Source organism: Pelecanus crispus, chromosome 10 (assembly GCF_030463565.1).
Source record: "Pelecanus crispus isolate bPelCri1 chromosome 10, bPelCri1.pri, whole genome shotgun sequence".
In the NCBI taxonomy this organism is placed as follows: Eukaryota; Metazoa; Chordata; class Aves; order Pelecaniformes; family Pelecanidae; genus Pelecanus; species Pelecanus crispus.
The window spans coordinates 18,827,540-18,848,913 of NC_134652.1; the positions used below are offsets into that span (position 1 = coordinate 18,827,540).

At 51.0% G+C, this 21,374-nt stretch overlaps 1 protein-coding gene across 1 annotated transcript; it reads left to right on the forward strand.

Annotated features, from left to right (window-relative positions):
* Positions 1–15,308: 15,308 nt before the first annotated feature.
* HHEX (hematopoietically expressed homeobox) lies at positions 15,309–20,582 on the forward strand. The gene is made up of 4 exons (XM_075717777.1): positions 15,309–15,702; positions 17,337–17,515; positions 17,753–17,803; positions 19,472–20,582. Exons 1-4 carry the CDS (start codon positions 15,309–15,311, stop codon positions 19,703–19,705), a joined length of 858 nt encoding a protein of 285 aa, XP_075573892.1. The 3' UTR covers positions 19,706–20,582.
* Positions 20,583–21,374: the final 792 nt, after the last annotated feature.

The following is a 21,374-nucleotide window of genomic DNA, read 5'->3' on the forward strand; positions in this document are numbered from 1 at the left end:
AAATGTTAGAGACCTTGGAAAAGCACCTAAAGTAATATCTTCAAACCTAGTGACAGTACATTCCTGAGCTTTGACAACATGGGAACTATCCAGTACCAAAGTAATTCTATCAGAAGGCTCACAGTATATTTTTACTGTAATCTTAACCTTTGGTTTCTAGTTCTCAGTTGCCACAACATTACAGGCTTGTAACTTGTCATTGCTGCTTTGGTGTTTTGGACCAGTAATGAAAGGAAAGAGGGAGTACTTTAGAAAGACTGTTTTAAACTGTGGTGTAAGACTGAATATTTGACAAGTTGGAGTTTTTTAATGAAATATGATTGGCTGCGGGATCTTTGTATTATTCAAGCTAGTTGTGATTAGTTCTCCCATGGTTTTGCAGGTTGTGGAAAGAAGGGTTAGCTAGACGGCAGAGCACAGAGGAAGTGAGCAGCATGTCCAAGAAGTACAGTTTACCAGAGATGTTGGGCTGCTGGTTGCTGGGCTGCAAGACAGATGCCAACCTAGTGTGTCTGCTATATTCAGTTTATAACTTGGCACATCAGCTTGGTGCCCAGAGCAAAAAGCACTGAAATTCATCCTAACTTAAATTGATGGCCGGTTTCCCTATGGCATCGTTACTGGTGTAGCTTTCTCTAACAGAAGAGCTATAAAACACTTTGTGCCCACTGTAGTTTTCATGCTTTGTTGTTCTTGCGCGGACACTGCTGATGATCTGACCCCAGAGCTCTTTGCTGCTTGCTCCAAGGGTAAGTACAGATCTTGTACTGCCAAGATCCAAGTATCACAGAGAAATTCCTCATCTCTGTGGCATTCCTGCTGTGTAAGCAGCCACAGAAATCCAGTCAGAAATGAGTACCCGCTCTGAGTGAAAGTGAAGAAGGGTGCTAACACATGGGCACTGGCAATGCATGCTGCCATGCTTTGAGGGCTGACCACCACTGCTGCCTACCTGCCCCGCCAACAAAAGCTGCTGTCAGAGCACAGGCCGTGCATCTCTTCCTACACCACCACGGTTTGGATCTTGTATTCATGGAGCTGCAGTTATTTCCACTTGTATTTTGTGTGCTGAGGGGCCCAGTCTCAAACCCAGCTGGAGCCCAGTGCGGCAGAAGATGGGGTTTCAGCCCTCGCCACCTCTTCAGCAGTCCAGGTGAAGCTTCAGTGGAGATTGTCATCTTGTGCTCAAGCCACCTCCTGGCCCCAGATTTTCCTCCTAAAGCAAAGCATGGCCTGGATTCCCCCTGCCTATGTTTGGTGAGGTACCTAAGTGAGAACCCTGTCATACCCTGCTCTCTCCAAAGTCAGGGGAGAGAGACAGGAACCTCAGAGATGATTCAACACTAGGTGCCCTGCTTGTTTCTCTCCATCGAATACATAGGAACCTAAGGAGGTAACAATTTTAACTTGGATGCTGCAAGTCCATAGATGAATCTGGGATAAGCACCACTCACTTTGAATTTTCCTATTGTGTTTTTTTAATGTTAAAGACGTGCATTGAAACATAAAGTACAGATGCCTTGGCTGAATTTTGACTCTTCACAGCTACCTCACACTGTACTGTTAGCCACCTTCAGGTCATTATAAATAGCACTTTCTGATTCTCTGTGTGTGCGTTTGTAGTGAAGGTGCTGAAGCCGTTGCAAGAATCTGATATTGTCTGGTTTTAATACATTACTTAATCTGCTCAGGACTAAGCCAAGGCAGACTCATTCTTCAGGCAGTTTCCATTTTGATGTAGTATTTACTTTAAATGAAAGGCTGTGATCCTGTTCAAAGACATGATTTCCCCCTCTCTCCCCTGCGGTCATTAGAGTCAGATAACAGGAAGAGACAGGAAGATAACTGCCACTTATTTGGATTTCGCTGAAGCTTTCAGGCAGAAACGGGGACGCCAGCCAGAGCCAAATCAATTCATTTGAATGATTTGCTGATTATCTGTGTTAGTTATTCCCCGATTATCTTGCCTGGTGTCCAGGACTAGCTCTTTGCCTTTGGGCTTGGGTTGGCTGTTTATTTTAACCTATTATTTCTAGGGAATATTCCGCATCATGAGTAGAGCATCCCAGTCTGTAGAGAAAAGAATAATTGGCATTGGAAAAACTGAGGACTGGTACATTAATAACTGATTGACAGAAAAAAGCTTGATCATAGTTTTTCATGGGGGCATCTTAACTTGTTAGTGAAACAGGGCTAATAAAGTGGCCTTTGATAGCTTCTTTCAAGACTATGGCTTGAATATTTGGATTACTGCTTTTGTGTTGTGATTAATATTTAAACTATGGATATTCCAAGAGCTCCCCACCAAGATACACTGAACAGGGCACTATGTGGATCATAGTCTGAAAGACTGGTCAGGGAGCAGGTGAACAGGCACAGACAGGCATGGATGCGGTGACCTGAGCTCCAGCAGCAGTGTGCTGTGGCAAAGGTAGGTGGCCGGGTCCCCAGTTTCCAGTCCAGAATTGCTGGACCGTGGTCTTCTTCCTCCCCTGTCTGGCAGCACAGGGCTACTGCAGTCACTGCTGCATCCCTCGCTGGGAGCTCATGTTCTCCATCCCAGTAGCACTCAGACAAAAAAAGAGAACCAGTGTTGCTCCTAACACTTGACTTTAATGTAAGCTTTTCTTCTATAGAGTCTACCATCATACAAGACAAGGAATTATAGCAACATTTAGGAAATTTGAGTTAATAACATTGAAATGCTAAGGTTAAAAGTACTGTGTGATGGAGCTAGAGTAGCAGACAACTAGTTTGTTCAGATTGTACAGTCTGACCTTCTCCCTCCTGCAACCAAAGGATCTGAAAAATTCTTGAAAAATCCAAGGAAAAATCCCGTACTTCAGGGCTTCTGGCGACAAAGAGAAAATGAAGCCTCTGAATTTGATCCTCTTACATTGCCATTACCATCCCAGTGAGGCAGGCCCTTAGCCAACAGACTGTTTTCTGGCTTTTAACTGCGTGCATTTGAACAACATAGTGTAGATATAGACTATGTACAACATAGTGTAGATATACATATACAGCTTTCGCTACAATAGAAATAAATCACTTGATTCTATTTGTTACCTTGCCTGAGTGAATTTGTCTGCAGTAACTAAGGCAGTTAGCACACGGTCTGAGCTAATGCAGGAGAAGTGGAGAAACAGAGCTGTGACCAACATGAGATTCTGTCATTCTGAATGATGCAGAAAGAAACCTCAATGACAAAGCAATGGAGATGAAATCAGACTACATGTTTTGCAGCCAAACACATAGAACAAGAAATGAAAGCAATTCATGATGCTATCAGAATTACGGGCCAGTTTTCCCTCCCTCCCTCCCCGCCTCCCAGACTGGAGCAACTGGTGCAGCCTGTGGGGTGAGGCTCCCTGCCCAGGCACGAGCGGCAGCCACGGGGCCGGGGCTCGCTCCCTGTCTTGCCAGCCTGCCATCCTCTCCTTCCTCATCAGCCTGCCGTCCTCTCCTTTCTGACTCTGAGTGTGTGTGTATGGCTCTGCTCGTTTTGCTCGTCAGTTAAGACAAATCGAGAAGTCCGAGGAGACGCTGATAAACCAGCAATTACAGAGCAAAGTCAACAAGAAGAGATGGCACCATGTTGACCGGTGGGAGCGTTTGTTCAGGGAGGGGAGAGACCTCCAAGAGCAGATACAACTTTCACAGCACAGATAACGGGTTTCCTCTTGACATCACTCCCCAAAGAAGTTGATCCAACCTGTAATAGCTGCAAAATCAAACTTTTGACTAGGCCAACAAACCTAGCCATCCTGAAGCCTTAAAATATCCCATTTCAGTCATACAGTTTGCTGTAAACTTCACATATTAACATCAGCTGGATCAGATCTGACAAAAATGTCCAAAGAGGAATTCAGAAGTGTCAATTTTCAGCTTAAAGATTAATTTTTTTAAACTTACAGGTATCTATTGACCTCTGTGTCTTGTTCGGAGAGGAACATTAGAGCTGCTCTACTAAGGCAGACCATTGACTCCAATGTCTTCTTCCTGCCAGTGACCAGAAGAGGCTACTGAGGGGAACTCTGTGAGAAACAGGCACAGAGAGAGAAATCTTTTCCTGTCTTCATCAAACAGCAGTGTAAGAGCTTCCTGAGCCAAGTGCTGTGAGCAAGCTACTATGTTTAAATACTCATCAATGTACCTATCCTCCATTAATTTGTCTTCTCCTTTTCTGAACCCATTTGTACTTTTGGCATCCAGCGCTTCCCATGGCAACAAGTTCCACAATTTAATTATGCACTGTGTGAAAAAGTACTTCCTTTTGTTTGTTCTAAACCTACTAAAACAGAATTACAGGATGCACAACAGAATTGCATGGGCAGACTTAAATGGGAAGATAATGTGGAACGACAATGGAAAATCAGTCTCAGCGCAGAGAACTGGAAACCGGCTTTGTTTTTGCTTTACTCTGACCACCAGTACGGGGTTAGTTAGTTCTTCCTATCGTTCCTCTCCCTGTCATAAATAAGCCAATTTACCTGATTTGTGTGAAGAGTTAGAAAACAATCTGAGCTCCCTACAAAAACGGCAATGTTCGTCAGAAAGGCGAGGTCCGCCGCCTTCCTTTTCTCTTCGGGCGGAAAAGATGTGCTGACTGCTGCGCCGGGCAAGGAGGGCCTCTGAATTTGCATTTGCTAGGTGATGCAACGGTTAAAAATATCAATACAATTTGGGGCTCTCGTGGAGACGCACCACAGGGAAAGAGCGAGTGAGCCTCTCTTCTTGGAACTGACATGCGATAGCATCTGGAAAAGGTGAGCGCAGTTCTCTGCACCTCGTTACCAGGAAGACAAGCTGGAGGAAGTTCAGAGAAGAAGAGCCAACTGTAGCTATATGCTTGGAAGAACTGGGTGATGAGAAAAACTACAAAGAGCTGACAGCATAGCATTTGCTAACCAACACTTAGGGAGTAAGATGACATAATAACAGTTAACTAATGTTTTAAGTGTAAACCTGCAAGAATGAGAGGAACTAGGTTAGTGTGGGACAAGAGAGTAGCATAAGTAATGACGGGCTTAGCAGAAGGAAAATGTAATAACAATACTTCATCATCCTTGGCCTTGCCCCATGTCTGGGTTTGACCTGGGCGTTCCAGGTCTCAGTGCGTGATGCTTGCCAGGAGCATGCAGGCTATGATGCTCTCGCCCAGCAGAGAGAAGTGTGGGCACAAAGTCACCAGTGCTGTTGCCTTCACTATGAAGAGGGGCTTGAGCTATCTACTCAAGGCCCACCAGAAAGGCCCAGTTGGTGCCGCTGGAGTCATTGCTCTGCATGTCCCAAAAGCAGACAGAGGCACTGTTCATGTCCCATTCGCGCTCCTGTCTGTGGCGATGCCAGCAGGATCTTGACCTTGGTTCAGGTGTTCTCTGGAGAAAGCACGTTCCTGGGTCTAAGTTAGGGTTTAGGCAGATATGGAAAGACTAATCCTGTTTGGACCTTATACGTTGTTCTCTGTGTACTCCTAAGAAGCTATTCATGTCGTGAAACCCACAGATGGGGAGACTCGTGTCCAAAGCCCATACATGAACTAAACACGAAGAAAACTGTAGAAAATGAAACTGCAACACGGAATGAAAATGCAACAGGCAGAAAATGAGAGCGCATCGAGTTGCAACAGATGTAACTGCAGCAGGGTTTTGAGGAGTGCCCACTGTGTGGCAGACCTGGCCAACACGACTTCCTTCTGCTACTGTGATTTTATGGTTACCTAGAGCATCCTGACTCTTTAGGAATTTACTCCTCAGTGATATAGACAGAGGCTTTGGCAGGCTGTGGCGCTCTCTCCCAAACAAAGCCGTTTATCTATAGAACACACTTATCCTGGCTAACTGACTTAACATGCATTCTTACAGTTTAATATTTTACAGGTGTCAGATGCTGCTATGAAGGCTACAGAAAGAGCAACATCATGTCTCCCAATAGATTCAGTCCTCAGGTGAAATGTAACATAACTTGAAAGAGACAAAACCAATAGAAAAGCAGCTTGGGAAGCCACAGAAATGAAGACGTGCAGTGAGGGCTTGGTTCAGGCACATCCTAAAATTAAATGGCTTATTTATCTTTAAAGGTAGACTGTTCTGACTTGATTCTGTAACCATGGTCCAACTAAACTTGCCTTTACTTCTGGTCAGATTTTCAGTGCATCTGAGACTGTAGAAGACCTCCTTTCTTCAAGAACAAATCTCCTAGAAGGTGATGCAATGGCAAAAGTCAGGCAGGGTTCACCCAGTTCCTCTCAGGCTGTCGGATGTTCTTCAAAGAATAAATGTGAGCTACCTCTACCTTCAGTTTAAATTGGTTATATCATGTTAATTAATCCTGAAAATTTAATTTGCATTACCTTTTTAAGAAAATTACTGAAATTGTATGTATTTCCTAAAGTCAGATTACACAAATGTAAAACACACAACTACAGAGAGGGCAGTGTAGAATCTGTTCTTCTAAAAGGAACACATTTCTCCAGTTAATTTCTAGTACATGTTGATAATATTATATGAGGAATCATTTTGGTCTGTTATGATTGTGCAATTAGTGGGTCTCTCCCACAATCTACAGTGTCTTTGAAGTCTCTGTCCTGGTGAGCAGCCTGCTTTCTGCATCTCCTCCCCAGATGTTCTACATACCCGGTGAGTCTGAACAGATTTCGAAAATCCCATTTTTGTTCACATGCTGATTATACCTTTGGCTGTCCTTGACATGTGAAGAACTGCATGCATTGGCATGTGAGCCATATGCATGACGTTTCTCGTTGCTTGCTGTATGAACGACCCCGCAAACTGCACTGCCTGTTGCTGCCTTGGGGTCCCTGGAAGCAGAGACGCTTTTGAACGGTGGGCATTTGCTGCCTGTGCTGGGGAAGGGGAGCCCCGGTGCAGTGCTCCTTCTCCAGCATTCCTGCATGTGCCTGCTCCAGCAGATGTAGGTGCAGAAGCGTGGACTGTGGATCTGCCTCTGAGTTACTGTGCTAATTCAGCAGCTGAGCTGAACAGTGTACAAGCATCTACGAGGATGCAGCACTAAGCTCTGGGTTGAAATCCAGCTGCCTCTTCTCAGCAGCTATGTATCACCTGTCTGGCAGCTGAGGATATTATTCAGACACCTATTTACAGCTTTTCACAGTATTTTTGCTGTAATGTTTTAAAGCAAGCATTTTAAGATAAACAAAGCATGGTTAGAGATCAAGATTTGGATTAGCATCTGCATCGGGTTTGGCTCTCATGTCATGGTGTGACTTCAAGGAAACATCTAGGCTATGGTTTAGATTCTGCAACACTAAAACTCCTATGTCTGCGCCTACAATTTCAGGCCCCAGTACTGGGATGAGGTAAGATTATGAGATGGTCAAACTAAGGAAGGATTGAGAAAGAGCAGCTGTTCTGAAAAGTTAGTCAAACCCAAACCTTAATGTGTTAGGAAAGAACTGTAATGTTTTGAATACAGATTTTACAGATATATACAGATTTTTATATCAGAATATTTATTTTCATGTCAAGCATGATTTTTTTTTTTGTTTTGCTTTTACCAGAAGTATTATACCAAGTACAAGTTGTGGTGTGGATATTGCCATCCCAGCATATATTGTTGTCCCGGTTTCCATTCGGCAGTAATTATATTTGGTATAAAGCACCTTGCTATCAGCCTGACTTTGTGCCTACCAGGAGAGCTGTACTCTCAGCTGCACAAGCATTTCAGCAGCTTTTCATGACCAGCTTTGCTGACACAGAGAAGCAAAGCATAGAAACATGATAGCTCAACAAAGACAAATTTCCCAACCAGACTATAGGGAAGAAAAATTTAAAAACCCCCAAAGGTTATGAAATAAACTCATAGAGCATGGGAAAGCCTGCAGCTTTGCAAAAGCATTCCCCTTATTTCCAGACTCTGAAGGGACTTGAGCAGTGACTTGCGTGACAGGCGATTATTGCTGGAGAGGGCAAATGAAACCAGATATGACAAAGACCCACTCAGGATGCTCACCTACACCTTCCTCTGAGCCAGCTTAAGCTCACATCATTTTAGACAGCCAGCAGTGAATACAGAGCTGAAGCAAGGCTCTGTTTATTAAATGATGCATGCTTTCAGAACAGTAAAAATAAAATAACTTTCCAGGTTGGATGTCAATTGCTCCTATATCCCGCACATTGAATGGAATCTCTTACCCTCCACTTCAACTGGGAAAAGTATCCTCGGTTTGCCTTATCTCCCAAATCGTGAGGGTTTCCTCTCCGCTCCAGGATAACATCAGGGGCCAAACCAGAGCTGTCAGCAGAGCTGGACAGTTCAGAAGTCAGTCCTTCCCAATTCTGCACCTGGAGTGGGGCAAAGCGTCCAGAGGCCAGTTTAGCTGCGCTTCCAGAGCATGCAGCATCCTCCCGAGTCCCTGTCACAAAGCAGAAGTCCCATCAGCAGGTGCCAAATACTCTCTGTGTAGCTGAAAGTACCGCTAGTACCCTGGGACACTGAGATTTTGCCACTACCAGGAAACTGTAGCGTCATCAGACCTAGCAGTAACTCTCCCGCCACCTCTGGCGTGAACTAATGGAGTATAATTGGCACAACAAGGTCCTCCGGACTCAGAGACTCGAGGCTGGGTACCCTCTGCGACTGATGCTGCCGTGTTTCATCAGTCAGTTCGGGGCTATGCACTTTCCATTACAGGGAGACCTCAGCTCTGGGGCAGGAGCAAGAGGGGGAGATACCTGCCTTAGGAAAAAATGATTCTTCCTTTCATTTCTGCCATTTAATATTGTACTTTACGAGATATTTTATTTCCATGTGCAACCGTCAAGGCACATTCTGTCATTGTTATGAAAAAATACATGATCCACCTATGAAAATCATCAGCTTCAATGGACTCCAAACCCATTACACAAGTTCTGAATTTGTCTCTAAGGCAATTCCTCCTTTAGCCTTTTAGTGCCAATTCTACCCAAGTATTTTGGCTCCTACCCATGGAAATGAAGCCTTTGAAGAATTTCTGCACCTGAGAGTCTAGCAATCTACTTTTTAGATGAGGACAGATTTCAGATCCATCCTTCTAACTCCACTGTTAAACAGCCATTAATAGTTAGCTAGATTGTTATTGTAAGCTTCTGTATTTGACTATTAACAGCAACTGCATGTGCGTATCAGCTCCAGATAAAACAAACCTGCCTAGGGATTGATTTTATGATGCCAAAATGATAAAGTTTGCTAAAAAATGTAGGGTGAATGTGTAAGCTCTGGAAAACATTAACAAAAATAACTAAGTAACACTCCCTTTTCATACCTAATTCCTACTGACATCAAATTTAGCTGTGTGTACTTTGGACCCATTGGAGCTGTTACAGTGAAAAATCTTGCTGCACAAGTGCTCTTTGAAATGTACAATATTTTGTATTCTGATTACTCTGTAAAAAAAAGATGTTTTGTCATCACTGTAGTTTAGGCAGATTCGCTATTGTCTGGTATCTTGTTATAGTCATTTATATCAACACAGAGTGGGTGTATGGTAGCCAGCAGTCTGTGTTAGCAGCGTTTTATATTCAGTTTGCACTTACGTAAATGATTGTGCAAGATGTGAGAGAGAATCTAGCCCCTGGGAATTATATGTGTTTTTGGGTGTAATCTTTATGTATGTAGCCAACACATAAGAATATAGAGAAGTTTTAACATGTTACCGTTGCCATCACCCCAAATAAATATAATTAACCGAGCAGCTTTCAGTTGCACTTATAGGAAGGATCCAAAATAGCTCATGGTTTGTGGTGGCAGATATATAGGAAATATGAGCCTGTAAGGAACAATATATTGCTTTGTTTTTCATAGCATTGTTCACCACATTCTCGTAATGGTCAGATAAGAAAGTCTTCAGGCCAAGGAAGGGTTAGGAAAGTGCATTCCAAAAAACATTAAAGCCTACATAGTTTCATGGGATGCCTCTTTGCAATTCCGAAGAAAACTCTGGTGAATTATGTCACACTTCAGCTGAGTTAAACTCTGGTTTAGAGAAGCTGGTATCACGGTAATCACTAGGACAGCCCAGTCCACAAAGAAAATGGTATTAAGCTATGTTGCTAATACAGGGCCATGTGTTCCTTCCTTTTACCACAGAGCCATAAATGTTGCATATCCCACTTTGCAAGTCAAGGTGTCCCAGAAGAGATATTAACAATATTGGGGGCTAGAGGAAATGGAGGCACCTTACCAGTGTGCTCCCCTGAGCATCTGGCATGTGTTGGCTTGGAAATTCTTGACAAGACTCAAAAGCACTATTAAAGCTTTTCTGTAGCTTTTTTTTTTTTTCCCCCTCAGAACCGGTGACAGCATGTAGGCAAAGAGCACTTGCTGGTGGCAGCCCGTGTCTCATACCTGCAAATATTCAGTGCCAAGAAAGAAGAGCTCTTCAAATCATCGGAGAGCCAAGTCAGGCCCAGGGGTGGCCTAAACACTCCCGAGGTGTCCGTGTCTCTCTGCAGAGGTTTGGGATCTTTATTTTGCCTGAGTGTAAACCACAGCCTCGGGTGGAAGAGCAAAGGAAGAACCGAAGAGGCAACCCCTGGCTGACTTTTTGCTGGACGCTTTCATCTCCTGAAGTTTCCCTTGTGGTGGGGCACGGCAAGTTTTCAGTACAAGGCAAGGATGTCTAAATGCCAGCGAAAAAAATCTGCTTTCCTCTAATCCAATGCACAGAAACAGCTGAACCAGTTTTGCTGAAACCTTAAACATACTCAGCATGAGGCAGATTCCCTCAGAACAGAATTTTTTCCACCTGGATGATTTAAATTTGGCAAAACCATAATCAGATTAATATAGGGATGTAGGATGGAAAAAGATAAGCTCCTGCCAGCTCTGCCTGGAATAATAGTTCATATGTTGTCCACCCCTTTTTAGACCAAGATTTGTCTTGTTCTGCTACATCTAATGAATGCCTTTGAGACTGACCTGCCTTCATGTTTATTACGGTTGTAACTCATTTGGTAAATCAAATCACAACGGTGAGGAGGAGGAAGATGTGAGAAGCGAATATCTAACAGATGAGTTATCTGGAAGACGGCAGCACCGACTGACATCACCCCACAACGCGCGGTGCCTCTGTCTGGAGCAGTCTGGCTTCCACGGTGCTAGGAAAATCAGAGAGGTGAACTCCCTCCTATTTCCTCCTTGGAAGGTGTTCAAGGCTGTGGCCTCACCTCTCTTGGAAGAGTCTTGAAATATTTTCAATAATGGGATGGGGTGGAATGGCTGCGGGCTGGATCCTCTTGGAAAGTGCCCTGTAGCGTTAGGGGATGACGCTGCTGGTAGCCCGCTCCGGCTGTTAAAAGATGGACTTTGCTGGATTGCTCACTAATTCTGTAACAGCCAAACGCAGTTACTTCAGCTAGGAATGATTCATCTCTGGTGTAACTCTCCTGAAGTCTGCGGTGTCACAGAGGCTGCTATTTTGGGCGAAACTCCCGTTTTTGGGAGCAGAAACCGGGCAGGTACCATGCCAGAAAAATACACGTTAGTGGTAACAGAACCTGCGAGGCAAGGAAAGAGTTCTGTGCCTCGAGACTCATTTCACTTATAAATCGCGGCGTAGTTCACATATTGCCCGGAATAACCACCCCAGGAATCAGAAATCTTCTGTGGGGCGTTTATCGCAGGTAATTGGGGGCGCGGTGGAAATACCACCTGGCCTGTGTCGCAGGTTTTGGAAGCATTCATTTCCTGATGTTCCGACGTTTTTTTGGGGGGGGGGGGGGTCGGTTGATTTTTATTATCACTATTTTTCTTACTTTATTTCAACGCACTTGCCCGACGACGGCCCGGCGCGGCCCAGCGCCCCCGCCCCCCCCCCCCCAGCGCCGCCCGGCCCCAGCCGCGCCCCAGCACGGCGGCTCGGAGCGGCGGAGCTAACGCGGCGCTGCCCCCCCGCCGCGGGGCACCGGGAGGGGGGCAGCGGCGGCCGGCGGGAGGCTGCAGAGCCCCACCGGAGCCCGAGGGCTGCCCGCTTCCTCCGGCAAGGGAGGGCTTCGCCCCGCGCCGCCCGAGGCACCCGTGGGCGCGCCCTCCTCGGGGGGAGCGGCGCCGGGCTCCGCGCAGGACGGGGCTGAAGGGGAGGGAAACGGGCTCGGAGCAGCCGGGGAGCGCGGCTGGGCCGGGCTCAGCACGGCCCGGGGGGCACCGTCCTGCGAGGCCGCCGGGGCAGCGTCGCTCGGCGGGCATGTGGGGGGCGGCCGCTGGCAGCCGGGCCCCCGCCGCTTCCCCCGGGGAGCCCGTCCGACCCCGGCCCCGCCGGCCCCCGCTTTGGGGGACGCACGAAGCAGCACAGTTGCGCCGGCCTCCCCCAGCCTGGGCCGCTTTCGCTGCCCGCCCCGTCGGGAGCGCGTCCCGGGCGGCGGCGGGGGAGCCGGGCAGCCCCCCAAGGCGCGGCCGCCGGCGGGGCCGCCCGGAACTAGCGGGGGCCCTGATTTTTATTATTATTTTTTTTCGCCCCCTCCTTAGCTCAGAACTTCTCGAAGGCGGGGGATTTCACAGAAAGGGAAGGGGAGGACAGGGCCCCGAAGTTATTACACACAATAATGAGTTCTCCAGCCGATCCCTTCGGGCTGAGCTTGTGCCGGTGCGGGGATGCACGCATCCCGCCCCGCCGCCCTCCAAAAATCCCCAGATTAGCACGAAAACTTGGGGGTGTTTCAAGCGCATTCCAAGAAAACTAATGTGAAAGTTTTTTTAATCGGGAAAGGAGTGTATTTTTTTTCTCTCTCCCCCCCCCCCCCCCCCCCTTTCCCCGAGGTTTTTCAGATAAATTGGAGTGCTTTCCAGAGGGAAACTGGAGAAGAAATAACAGAAATGTTAAAGCGCTGTCGTGATTGCACTGATCTCGGGGTGTCTGCAGCACCTTAGTCGAAATGCCCGCTAGACTGTAAAATGCAGTCAAAACTGTATTCGTCCCAGCAATATTGGTAATAATGTATTTTATCCGAAGCCGCATTATCTCCCTCACGACAGAAACTACAAACAAAATGTATGTTCCAAAAGAAAGGGAAAAGGTTTTATTTAATCCAGAAAATAATTAAAATCTCATGTATTTTTATTGGTTTTAGTATCCAGCAGAGTGAAAATATTGAAACTCCGAGACCCCTTGCATTAAAAAGTCACAACTGTTCTATTTTATTAGTTCTGACTGTGTGAAAAAAATTATAAGGACAACATTGAAAAAATCCGGGGTTTAGAGCCCCGAATGGCCATAAAAACAATAAAATCAACTATAAAACCTGCACTAGTGATATTAAAAAATTATGTAGTTCAATAAAAGTGACATTTCATGAATGCAGATTTAATAGTCTCCAACCCCTGGAAGGAGGAAGGCTGAGGTCTAACAATTGAATTTGAAAGGGGCGGTGCTGTAGAACTGCAAAATTAAGTGCTTCATTTTTCTTGTTGGGGATTATGCAGTGGTAGTGGAATGTAATAACTGTGCCATTAAAACTTCCTTTTAACAAGGCCTATTGCTTGTATAAAAGTCAGAAAAGAATAATCTCTTCCTCTATTTATTTGTTTTCCAATAATACAGCAAAACATGTTTTTTTTTTCTTTTCGGTTAAACTTGTTCTCAGGATTTTGAATCGACAGCTTGTAAAATATTGTGGGGGCCCTCCATCCTGCTGCCTCGTATCATGCACGTCGTTATTCCAGAGGGCAACGGGTCATCGGTTTACTGTACATTTATTAAGTAAATCAAGCTGCAAATCCAACACTTCCAGATGAAAACATTAGCTAAACCCCTTGGAAAGAGCAATGCCTGGGAGACTGAGCGGAGAGAGAAAAAATAATCAAAACTGTCAGCTCGCTTTACGTGTACCTGATATTTACAAGACACAAGACCACGCTTTAAAGGTGAGTTTTGGCATTTGTTAACAATGTAAAGAAAAAAAAAAAACCCACACCAACCTCGCTATATTATTAAAAATATATATATTTCCATTTCACCAACACCCTTTCGTCTTGCTCTGAGCCTCTTAGTTATTAAGATCTTCGTGGGTTTGAACTGGAGACCTTTTTAAAAAAAAAAAAAAAAATTAAGTTAAACCAGCACCTGCTACTCCTTAACAGCTTTGCGTGCTCGCTGTCAGCTCGGAGGCGGGCGAGGGAGCCGGGCGACCCGGCGGGGTCCGCGGACACGCAGGGGGCACCTGCGGCCTCCGCTCCCACGGAGGGGGGGGAAAGCGGCGCCGCCCGCTGCCGTCGGGGCGAGTCCGCGGGTGGGTGACGGGGCGCGGGGAGCGCGGGGGTCGCTGCCCGCCCCGCACCCCACCCCCCCCGGGGCCGGCAGCGGCGCTCGGCGCGGGGCAGCCCCGCCGCGGGGCCGGGAGCGGCAGCCGGCGGCGCCCGGACGGAGCGGCCGGCCGTCCCTCCCCGGGGCGGCGGGAAGAGCCGAAGAGGCGCCGCGTTCCGCACAGCCGCGGCGGCGGGCGCAGGTGGCGCTGCGCGGGCCGCCGGGCGCCTTCCCGCGGGGCTCCCGGGCCGCGGGTCCCCAGCGCCGCCCCCCCGCTCGCCGGCCGCCGCTGCCCGGCCGGGCGCGAAGCCGAGAACCGCGCCGCGCAGCTCCGCGCCCCGCCGGGCTCTGGGCCCCCGCCCTGGGGGGGACGGGGCAGGGGCCTACGCGCCCCCCCGCCCCTTTCCCGGCCCGCGCAGCCAGGCGGAGCGCCCGCGGGGGGCTTTCCAAAGGCCCGCGGAGCACGGCGGGCCCCGGGGCACACACGGCGGGGGGGGGGGGGAGCGCACCCCCCTTCTCCGCCTCCTCCCTCAGCCCGGGGCCGGGCCACGCTGCGGGGGCGGGGGGGGGGGGGGTGTCAGCGCTCTCCCCCGTGGGGACGCCGTGCCGCGGGCGGGCGCAGGAGCGGGAGCCGGCGGGGGCAGCGCCGGGCGCCCAGCCCGCTGCCGTCCGACCCCCGCTCCGCAGCCGCGGCCCCCCCCGCGCCGTGCCGTCGGGGCTGCCGATCGCGCCCGGCTGCCCGGGCTCCCGCGGGCCGCGGCGGTGGCTGCCTGGCGCCGCGGGGAGCTTGCTCGGGGAGGCGGGGGGAGCGTTTGCCGGCGGGGGGTGGTTTCCCCCGTCGCTGGCCGGGCTCATTGGCTAGACGGAGCCGTGGCAGGAAGGGGACAGAGACCACGCGGGCTCCGCCCCGCGCCAATAGAAACCTATCGAAGGGTAACCCGAGCCCAGAGAAACCCGCGGCGGCGGTGCCAGCACCCAGCCGCCGCGGTCGGGGCCGGCTTTCCGCAGGGGCGGCCGGGGGCGCGGGGGGTGCGCGGGCGGCGGCCGCGCCATGCAGTACCAGCCGCCGGGCGCGGCGCCGGCGGCGGCGGCGGCGGCGGCCCTGGGCGTCGGCGTCCCGCTGTACGCGCCCACGCCGCTGCTCCAGCCCGCGCACCCCACGCCCTTCTACATCGAGGACATCCTGGGCCGCGGCCCCGCCGCCGCCCCGGCCCCCCACTCCCTGCCCGCCCCGCCGCCGCCGACGCTGCCGTCGCCCAACTCCTCCTTCACCAGCCTGGTGTCCCCGTACCGGACCCCCATCTACGAGCCGACCCCCATCCACCCGGCCTTCTCCCACCACCTCGCCGCCACCTACGGCACCGGCGCCTACGCCGGGCCCCTCTACTCCTTCCCCCGCGCCGTCGGCGACTACGCGCACGCCCTGATCCGGCAGGACCCCCTGGGTAAGCCATGCCCTCCCCCCCCACCCCCCCCGCCCTCCCCGGCTGCCGCTCCCATCCCGTCCCCGTCCCGTCCCGTCCCGCCGTCGGGGGCCGGGGTGGGATCGGGAAGTGGCTGAAACCTTCCCCCCTTCCCCGCCGCCGCTCCGCGCTCCCCCTGTCTCCCTCCGGCCCCCGTCTGATTTACAGTAAATTAAAGACGCGGCGCGCTCCGGCGCTGGCAGCGGGACCACAGTGCGCGGCCGCCGTGACTCAGATTTGTTTTCCTTCAACCAAGTGACTCTGAGAGTGTCCTTAGTAATGTCGCGTGTGGTTTTGGTGGGGAGTTTTAATTGTGCCGGGGGATCGCATGGCAGATGTCAGCCTTTTCCTGCGGATAACTTGAAAAAGAGTCGGGAGGCCGGCTCCGCTCGCCGGGGCCCCCGCGGCTCCCCCGCGGGCCGGGGCGGGTCGGGCCGGGGCCCCGGCGGCCCCTCCTCGCCCGCGGCCGGGGGAAGCGTCCCCGCTGCGGGGGCTGAGCCCCGCGCCCGGGCTGCAGCACTTGTTCTTAGTGATTGCAAAACTGGACCTGACTCACCACATTTGTGCAGTGAAAGAGGCTGACCCTTTCCGTTCATACAGGAAACCTTGAGCTCTCGATAGGAGTAAATCTGGTTTCAGAAGCTGTTAAGTGTTTTCCTGGCCGCCTGAAGCAGGCTCTTCCCCGGGAGTCGTGCACATTGCTGATTACTTTATCGACATCCTCAATACAGACAAATTCAGGAAACACTCGACTTCTGATAGCCGGGATCCGTTTTTCTGATATTGTTCATTTCCTCTGTGTGGGATGTGACTTTATGACAGCTAAAATAACCAGTTGCTTCCTATTTTTTGAGTCTGTTTTGCACCAGAATTACTAAAGCCTGACGCAAGCAAAATCTTGAAAAACAATGCAGCCAATTTCAAAGGGTGCAGGCAGCAAGACAGAAAGACAAACAGAGTGACTCAGTGGCACTGGCCAGAGCCTCCGGCCCCGGGACGCGGCTGCCGCTCCGCAGCGGGGCTGGCTGCCCGCCGTGTCACCGCCCCGCACCGCCCCGCACCGCCCCGCTGCCCCGAGCCCCGGGCCGAGCCGGGCGGAGGCCCCGCGGCCACGGGCGGGCGAGCCCCCGGCCGGCGAGGGGGGTCGGGGCGCTTCTTGCCCGAAGCGGGTGGGCGCCCCGTGCCCGCGCCCCCCGCCCGGCCCCGCAGTGGCCCCGCTCTCCGCGGGGCCCCGGGCACCGGCGCGGAGAAAGGGGGATTGTTTCCCTGGGGCATCGCAGCGAAAGAGCAGAAGGAAGCAAAGGTCTTGTCTTCTTTTTTTTTTTTTTTTTCTTTCTCTGTCTTTTCTTTGCGAGATAGACCAACAGGAAACACATTGACGGAAATGTTGCCAAAGCCCGTAGAGTGGCTTTAACTGGTCTCTGTTCGGCGGAGGTGAAAAATCAGAGGAGGCAAAAGATCAGGCTGGGAACCGGGGCAGAGAAAGGCGGGCGAAGGAAAGCGGCGGGCCGCGGAGCCGGCGCGCCTCCAGGCCCGGGCTGGGGCAGGGGCCGGGCTCCCCGGGCACGCGTGTCCGCGGCGGCCCGTGACCCTGGGCGCTGCGCTTCTCTTTGAAGGCAAGCCGCTGCTGTGGAGCCCCTTCATCCAGCGGCCGCTGCACAAGAGGAAAGGGGGGCAGGTCCGCTTCTCCAACGACCAGACCATCGAGCTGGAGAAGAAGTTCGAGACGCAGAAATACCTCTCCCCGCCGGAGAGGAAGCGCCTGGCCAAGATGCTGCAGCTCAGCGAGAGGCAGGTGAGGCCGTGCCCGCCCCGGGGAGCCGCGCCCCAGCCCCGGGCAGCCCCCGCCGCCGCCCGCCCCGGCCCCGCTCCAGGCTCCGGGCCCCGCTGCGGCGGCTGCTGCCGGGGAGCCGGCCGGCCCGGGGGGGCGGGGGGGGCTGGCTCTCGCTCGCTGTCGGTGGCGCGGGTAGGGCTGCTGGCGCTCGTCGGGCTCCGAGACTACCCCGTGCCTTCTCTCGTTGTCGTTGCTCAGGTCAAAACGTGGTTTCAGAATCGCAGAGCCAAATGGAGGCGTCTAAAACAGGTACGGGGATGTTTCCGTTTCTATAGAAATAAGTGGTTTAATTGTCTTATCTTACGCCCTGCTCGCCTATTCCAGGTTGTATGCAGAAGTCATCTGAAAGGCTGTTTAACCTCTTCACCTTGATTAAAAAGACAAATAGTCATGCTGGAATCCGTGAGGGCTCGTTCAGGCAGCACTAACGTTAAAAGCTCCTAATGTAGTTCCTATATCAATTATGCCCGGCTTTCACACACCGCCTATTAAAACTCCACGCTAATTGTTTTGTAAACCCATATGTTGTTTAGCCAATTAACGTGGAGAAGATAAGTAATTGTCAGTAAATTACTTAGGCAGTTGTTTTGGAGCAGAATATTTACAGGTCTTTCAAATCGCCATCCCTTAATAAGCACCAGTCGATTTATTCTGCAGGCTTTGGGAGAGGCCGGTACAAACGCCTCGTTTGTTTTGAGGAGCTGCATGGAAAACTGAATAGCTTTTACTTTTCGTTTACAGGTAGTTACAGTGTATGAGGCTGAGAGGTTGAAGTGGTTTCCTTTCCCTTAGAAATTGTGCTCAAGCAGATGAATCTTTTTTTTTTGTTTGCGGCCCAGAGGGCCCGGTCGTGCCCAGCTCGGCCAGATCGAGCCCCTCGGCTCAGAGGGTTGTGAAAAATCCCTGCACCGTGGTCCGAGCCTGGCTTCAGTAAGTGGGAGACGGGTGGCCGAGTTTTATTGGTAAATCAGTAATTTTTATATAAATTTAATATAAAAATAATAAGAAAACTAATCATGGTGCCACGCTCTAGATATATTTGTTCTGTGACCTTCCCCTGGGTTTAACCCATGCTTCAGTTGGTTTTTGAATAAAACTCCTTTCCTCCAGCAAGAGGCGGGCTGGGTCCCCGGCGGTGCCTCCTCGGCGGGGCCCGACCTGCACTGCAGTGTCCGGAGAGCTCGCTTGGGATCTCGGCCATTTTAAGTCATTTCCTCCTTTTCATTCACTCGCATCCATTTCTCTGAGCCCGCACGGTTATATCATGGGTACATGTCTCTGCCTGCTTTCTCCTGAGAGTATCATTTCATGCCCCCTTAGGGGACTGGGCTGCCCAGACGGCTGCCGACGCAGGGCTACTCCTGCCTTCAGAAACAGGGTTTTGGGGTTTTTTTTGGTTTGTTTTTAATGGTGAGTGTTTTAATGTTGAGTTTTAGCTTAATTAGTAATTTTTTCCCGTTTGCTTTCAGGCCACTGATGGATTCGGCCTCCCTCCTTTTGCCGTTGGGTGTAATTAAAGAAAGATCAGGGCAGGAGGAAGCTGTGTGTCAGTGTTTGTAGACTCATAATAAACATTTGCTTTGCTAAAGACAAAAGTTCAGAGGTTCCTGGGCTCCGGCAGCTCCTGACTCTTTTGAAGTGGCTGCGATAACCATCGCAAAGGAGCCTTATTCACGGCAGCGGCCCCCGTGGCTGCTGGGGAGTGGGATCGGAGCTGAGCCCCTGCGTGGCTCAGCCCTCGCCTGGCCCCGTCCCATCGGGCCGCTTTATAGGCAGGAGGCCCGGGGCGGTAGCGGGACACCTGCCTTTTCCTGCGAGAAACCCAAGGTGGTTTTCCCACCCAGCACAGCTGGAATTCCTAGGCCTCCTGGCCCCGTGGCCCGTATTTCTGTATAAAGCAGGCTTCTTTTGTTGCAGGAGAACCCGCAGGCCACCAAAAAAGAAGAAGTAGAAGGTGCTGACAGTCATAGTGACCAAAGGCTGGAGAGCTGCCCGACCCCCGAGCAGAAGGGTAAGGAGGTGTCCCTGGACGGCTCGCAGTACACCCCCTCGCCGGCCTCACAGGAGGACCTGGAGTCAGACGTCTCGGACAACTCGGATCAAGAAGTGGACATTGAAGGCGATAAAGGCTATTACAACCCTACCCACTAATGGCCCCATGCAGAGAGTGGACCCTAACTCGGCTTGCACTTTACCAGGGGCTGGTTTGGAAAAATATTGTGCTACAGGAGAAAACTTTCACCGTTCCACTGAAAGAAAAAACCACCAACACCAAACAGACTCATTTTATAATAAGCAGAGAAAGAAAGATGTATTTTTCGCAAACAGTCCATTTTTGGCAGATCTCTAATTTGGTTAAAGGAACATGGTTTGTATTTAATTATTTGTAAGATATATTTGTACATTAATAATCGATGTTCTAACTGGAATATAATACTGCACCCTGTCCTTACTCACAGGGGGTCTGAATCAGCTGCTGTTGGTGATCAGGCAAAACTCCTCTCTAGCTAGTGTGGAAGTGAGTATGGATTGCAGGACTAAGCCCTTTGTACGTGTAAACAAATGTAGTTTAAATAGATTAATTTAAACACCCTTTGCAAGCAGAGAAACATGTTCTGTGAAATAGGGAGGGATTTGACCATCCCGACAAGTGCCTTACGCTCATACCCTGTTACCTGCCGTGGTGCTCTCCACCGAGACATCCTTCCGTTTGTCGGGTGGAGTCTTTGGACAGATTCATTTTTGCTCTTGCGTGAGATGAAATGTGCCTTCTCAGATTTTTGAGGACTTTGCCCCGCAATCTGGATGGTTCCATTTGCAGGAAAAAAGCCCCATATTTTTCTCCTTGAAAATCTCTAACGCTGTTTGTTACAGATTTCATATTTGAGAAGAAAATGTGGGGAGTGATAGGGTCCTGCTGCAGGAGAGAAACTGCCTTCAGCTGTGGGGGTTAAGTGAGGCGCACAGCCGTGGGAAGATAATGCCTATTGTATACACATCTGCTTCTGTACATACTAGTTTTCTTTAAAAGTCTTGCGGTTTTATACCTCACGTTGTTCATATTTTGTACATATTTGTTCAATGTTTAAAAAAAAAAAAAAAGCAAAACCTGGTATTTAATTTTTGATGGACTTGTCTGTGAAATAAAAACCTAAACTCTGCACCACCAGCCACGCTGGCCGTCCGCTTACTGACAGGAGAAATCCCAAACCTCCCCCCCGCCAGCAATGCCCCAGGCGTGCTGTAATCCGGCTTTTCCCTCCGGTACCGTGCCGGTCACCGGCCACCCTGCAGCCCTCTGGGCGCTCTCGCGTTGCGGGGGTCTCGCGTGGGCTCACTGCCTTTTTTTTCTTTTTTTTTTTTCCTGTTTTTCCAGCCTGCCAGCCCGCGGTTCGGTTTTGCCTGTACCTGTGCCTCGCTCCACGCCTCCCGTCAGCTCGGGAAAGGGCTCTGCGGCGGGAGGAGCAAAGCCTGGTCTGCGGGTCCCAGCTGGGAGCGTGGGTGTTCACCCCCGAGTCGCCCCGAGCCTGGGGGGGCCGGGGGGGCGCGGGCTGGAGGAGGAGCGGGGCCTGCTCGGGGCCGGGCATCGACCCCAGCCGGGGCAGCCGCTGACCCGCCTGAGTCAACAGTGGTTATTCATCGGCCTTTCTCCGAAACCATGCGGGCCCGGGGGCGCGGGGAAGGATCACGGAACCCCCCCCGCGGGGCCGGGCATCCGGGGGTGGGCACCCACGCGGGTCAGCCCGCACCGTCCGGCGTCTCCAGCCCCCCCCCCCGGGGGCCGCAGAGAGGCCCAGGGGTCGGGGAGCTGCCCCCCGTG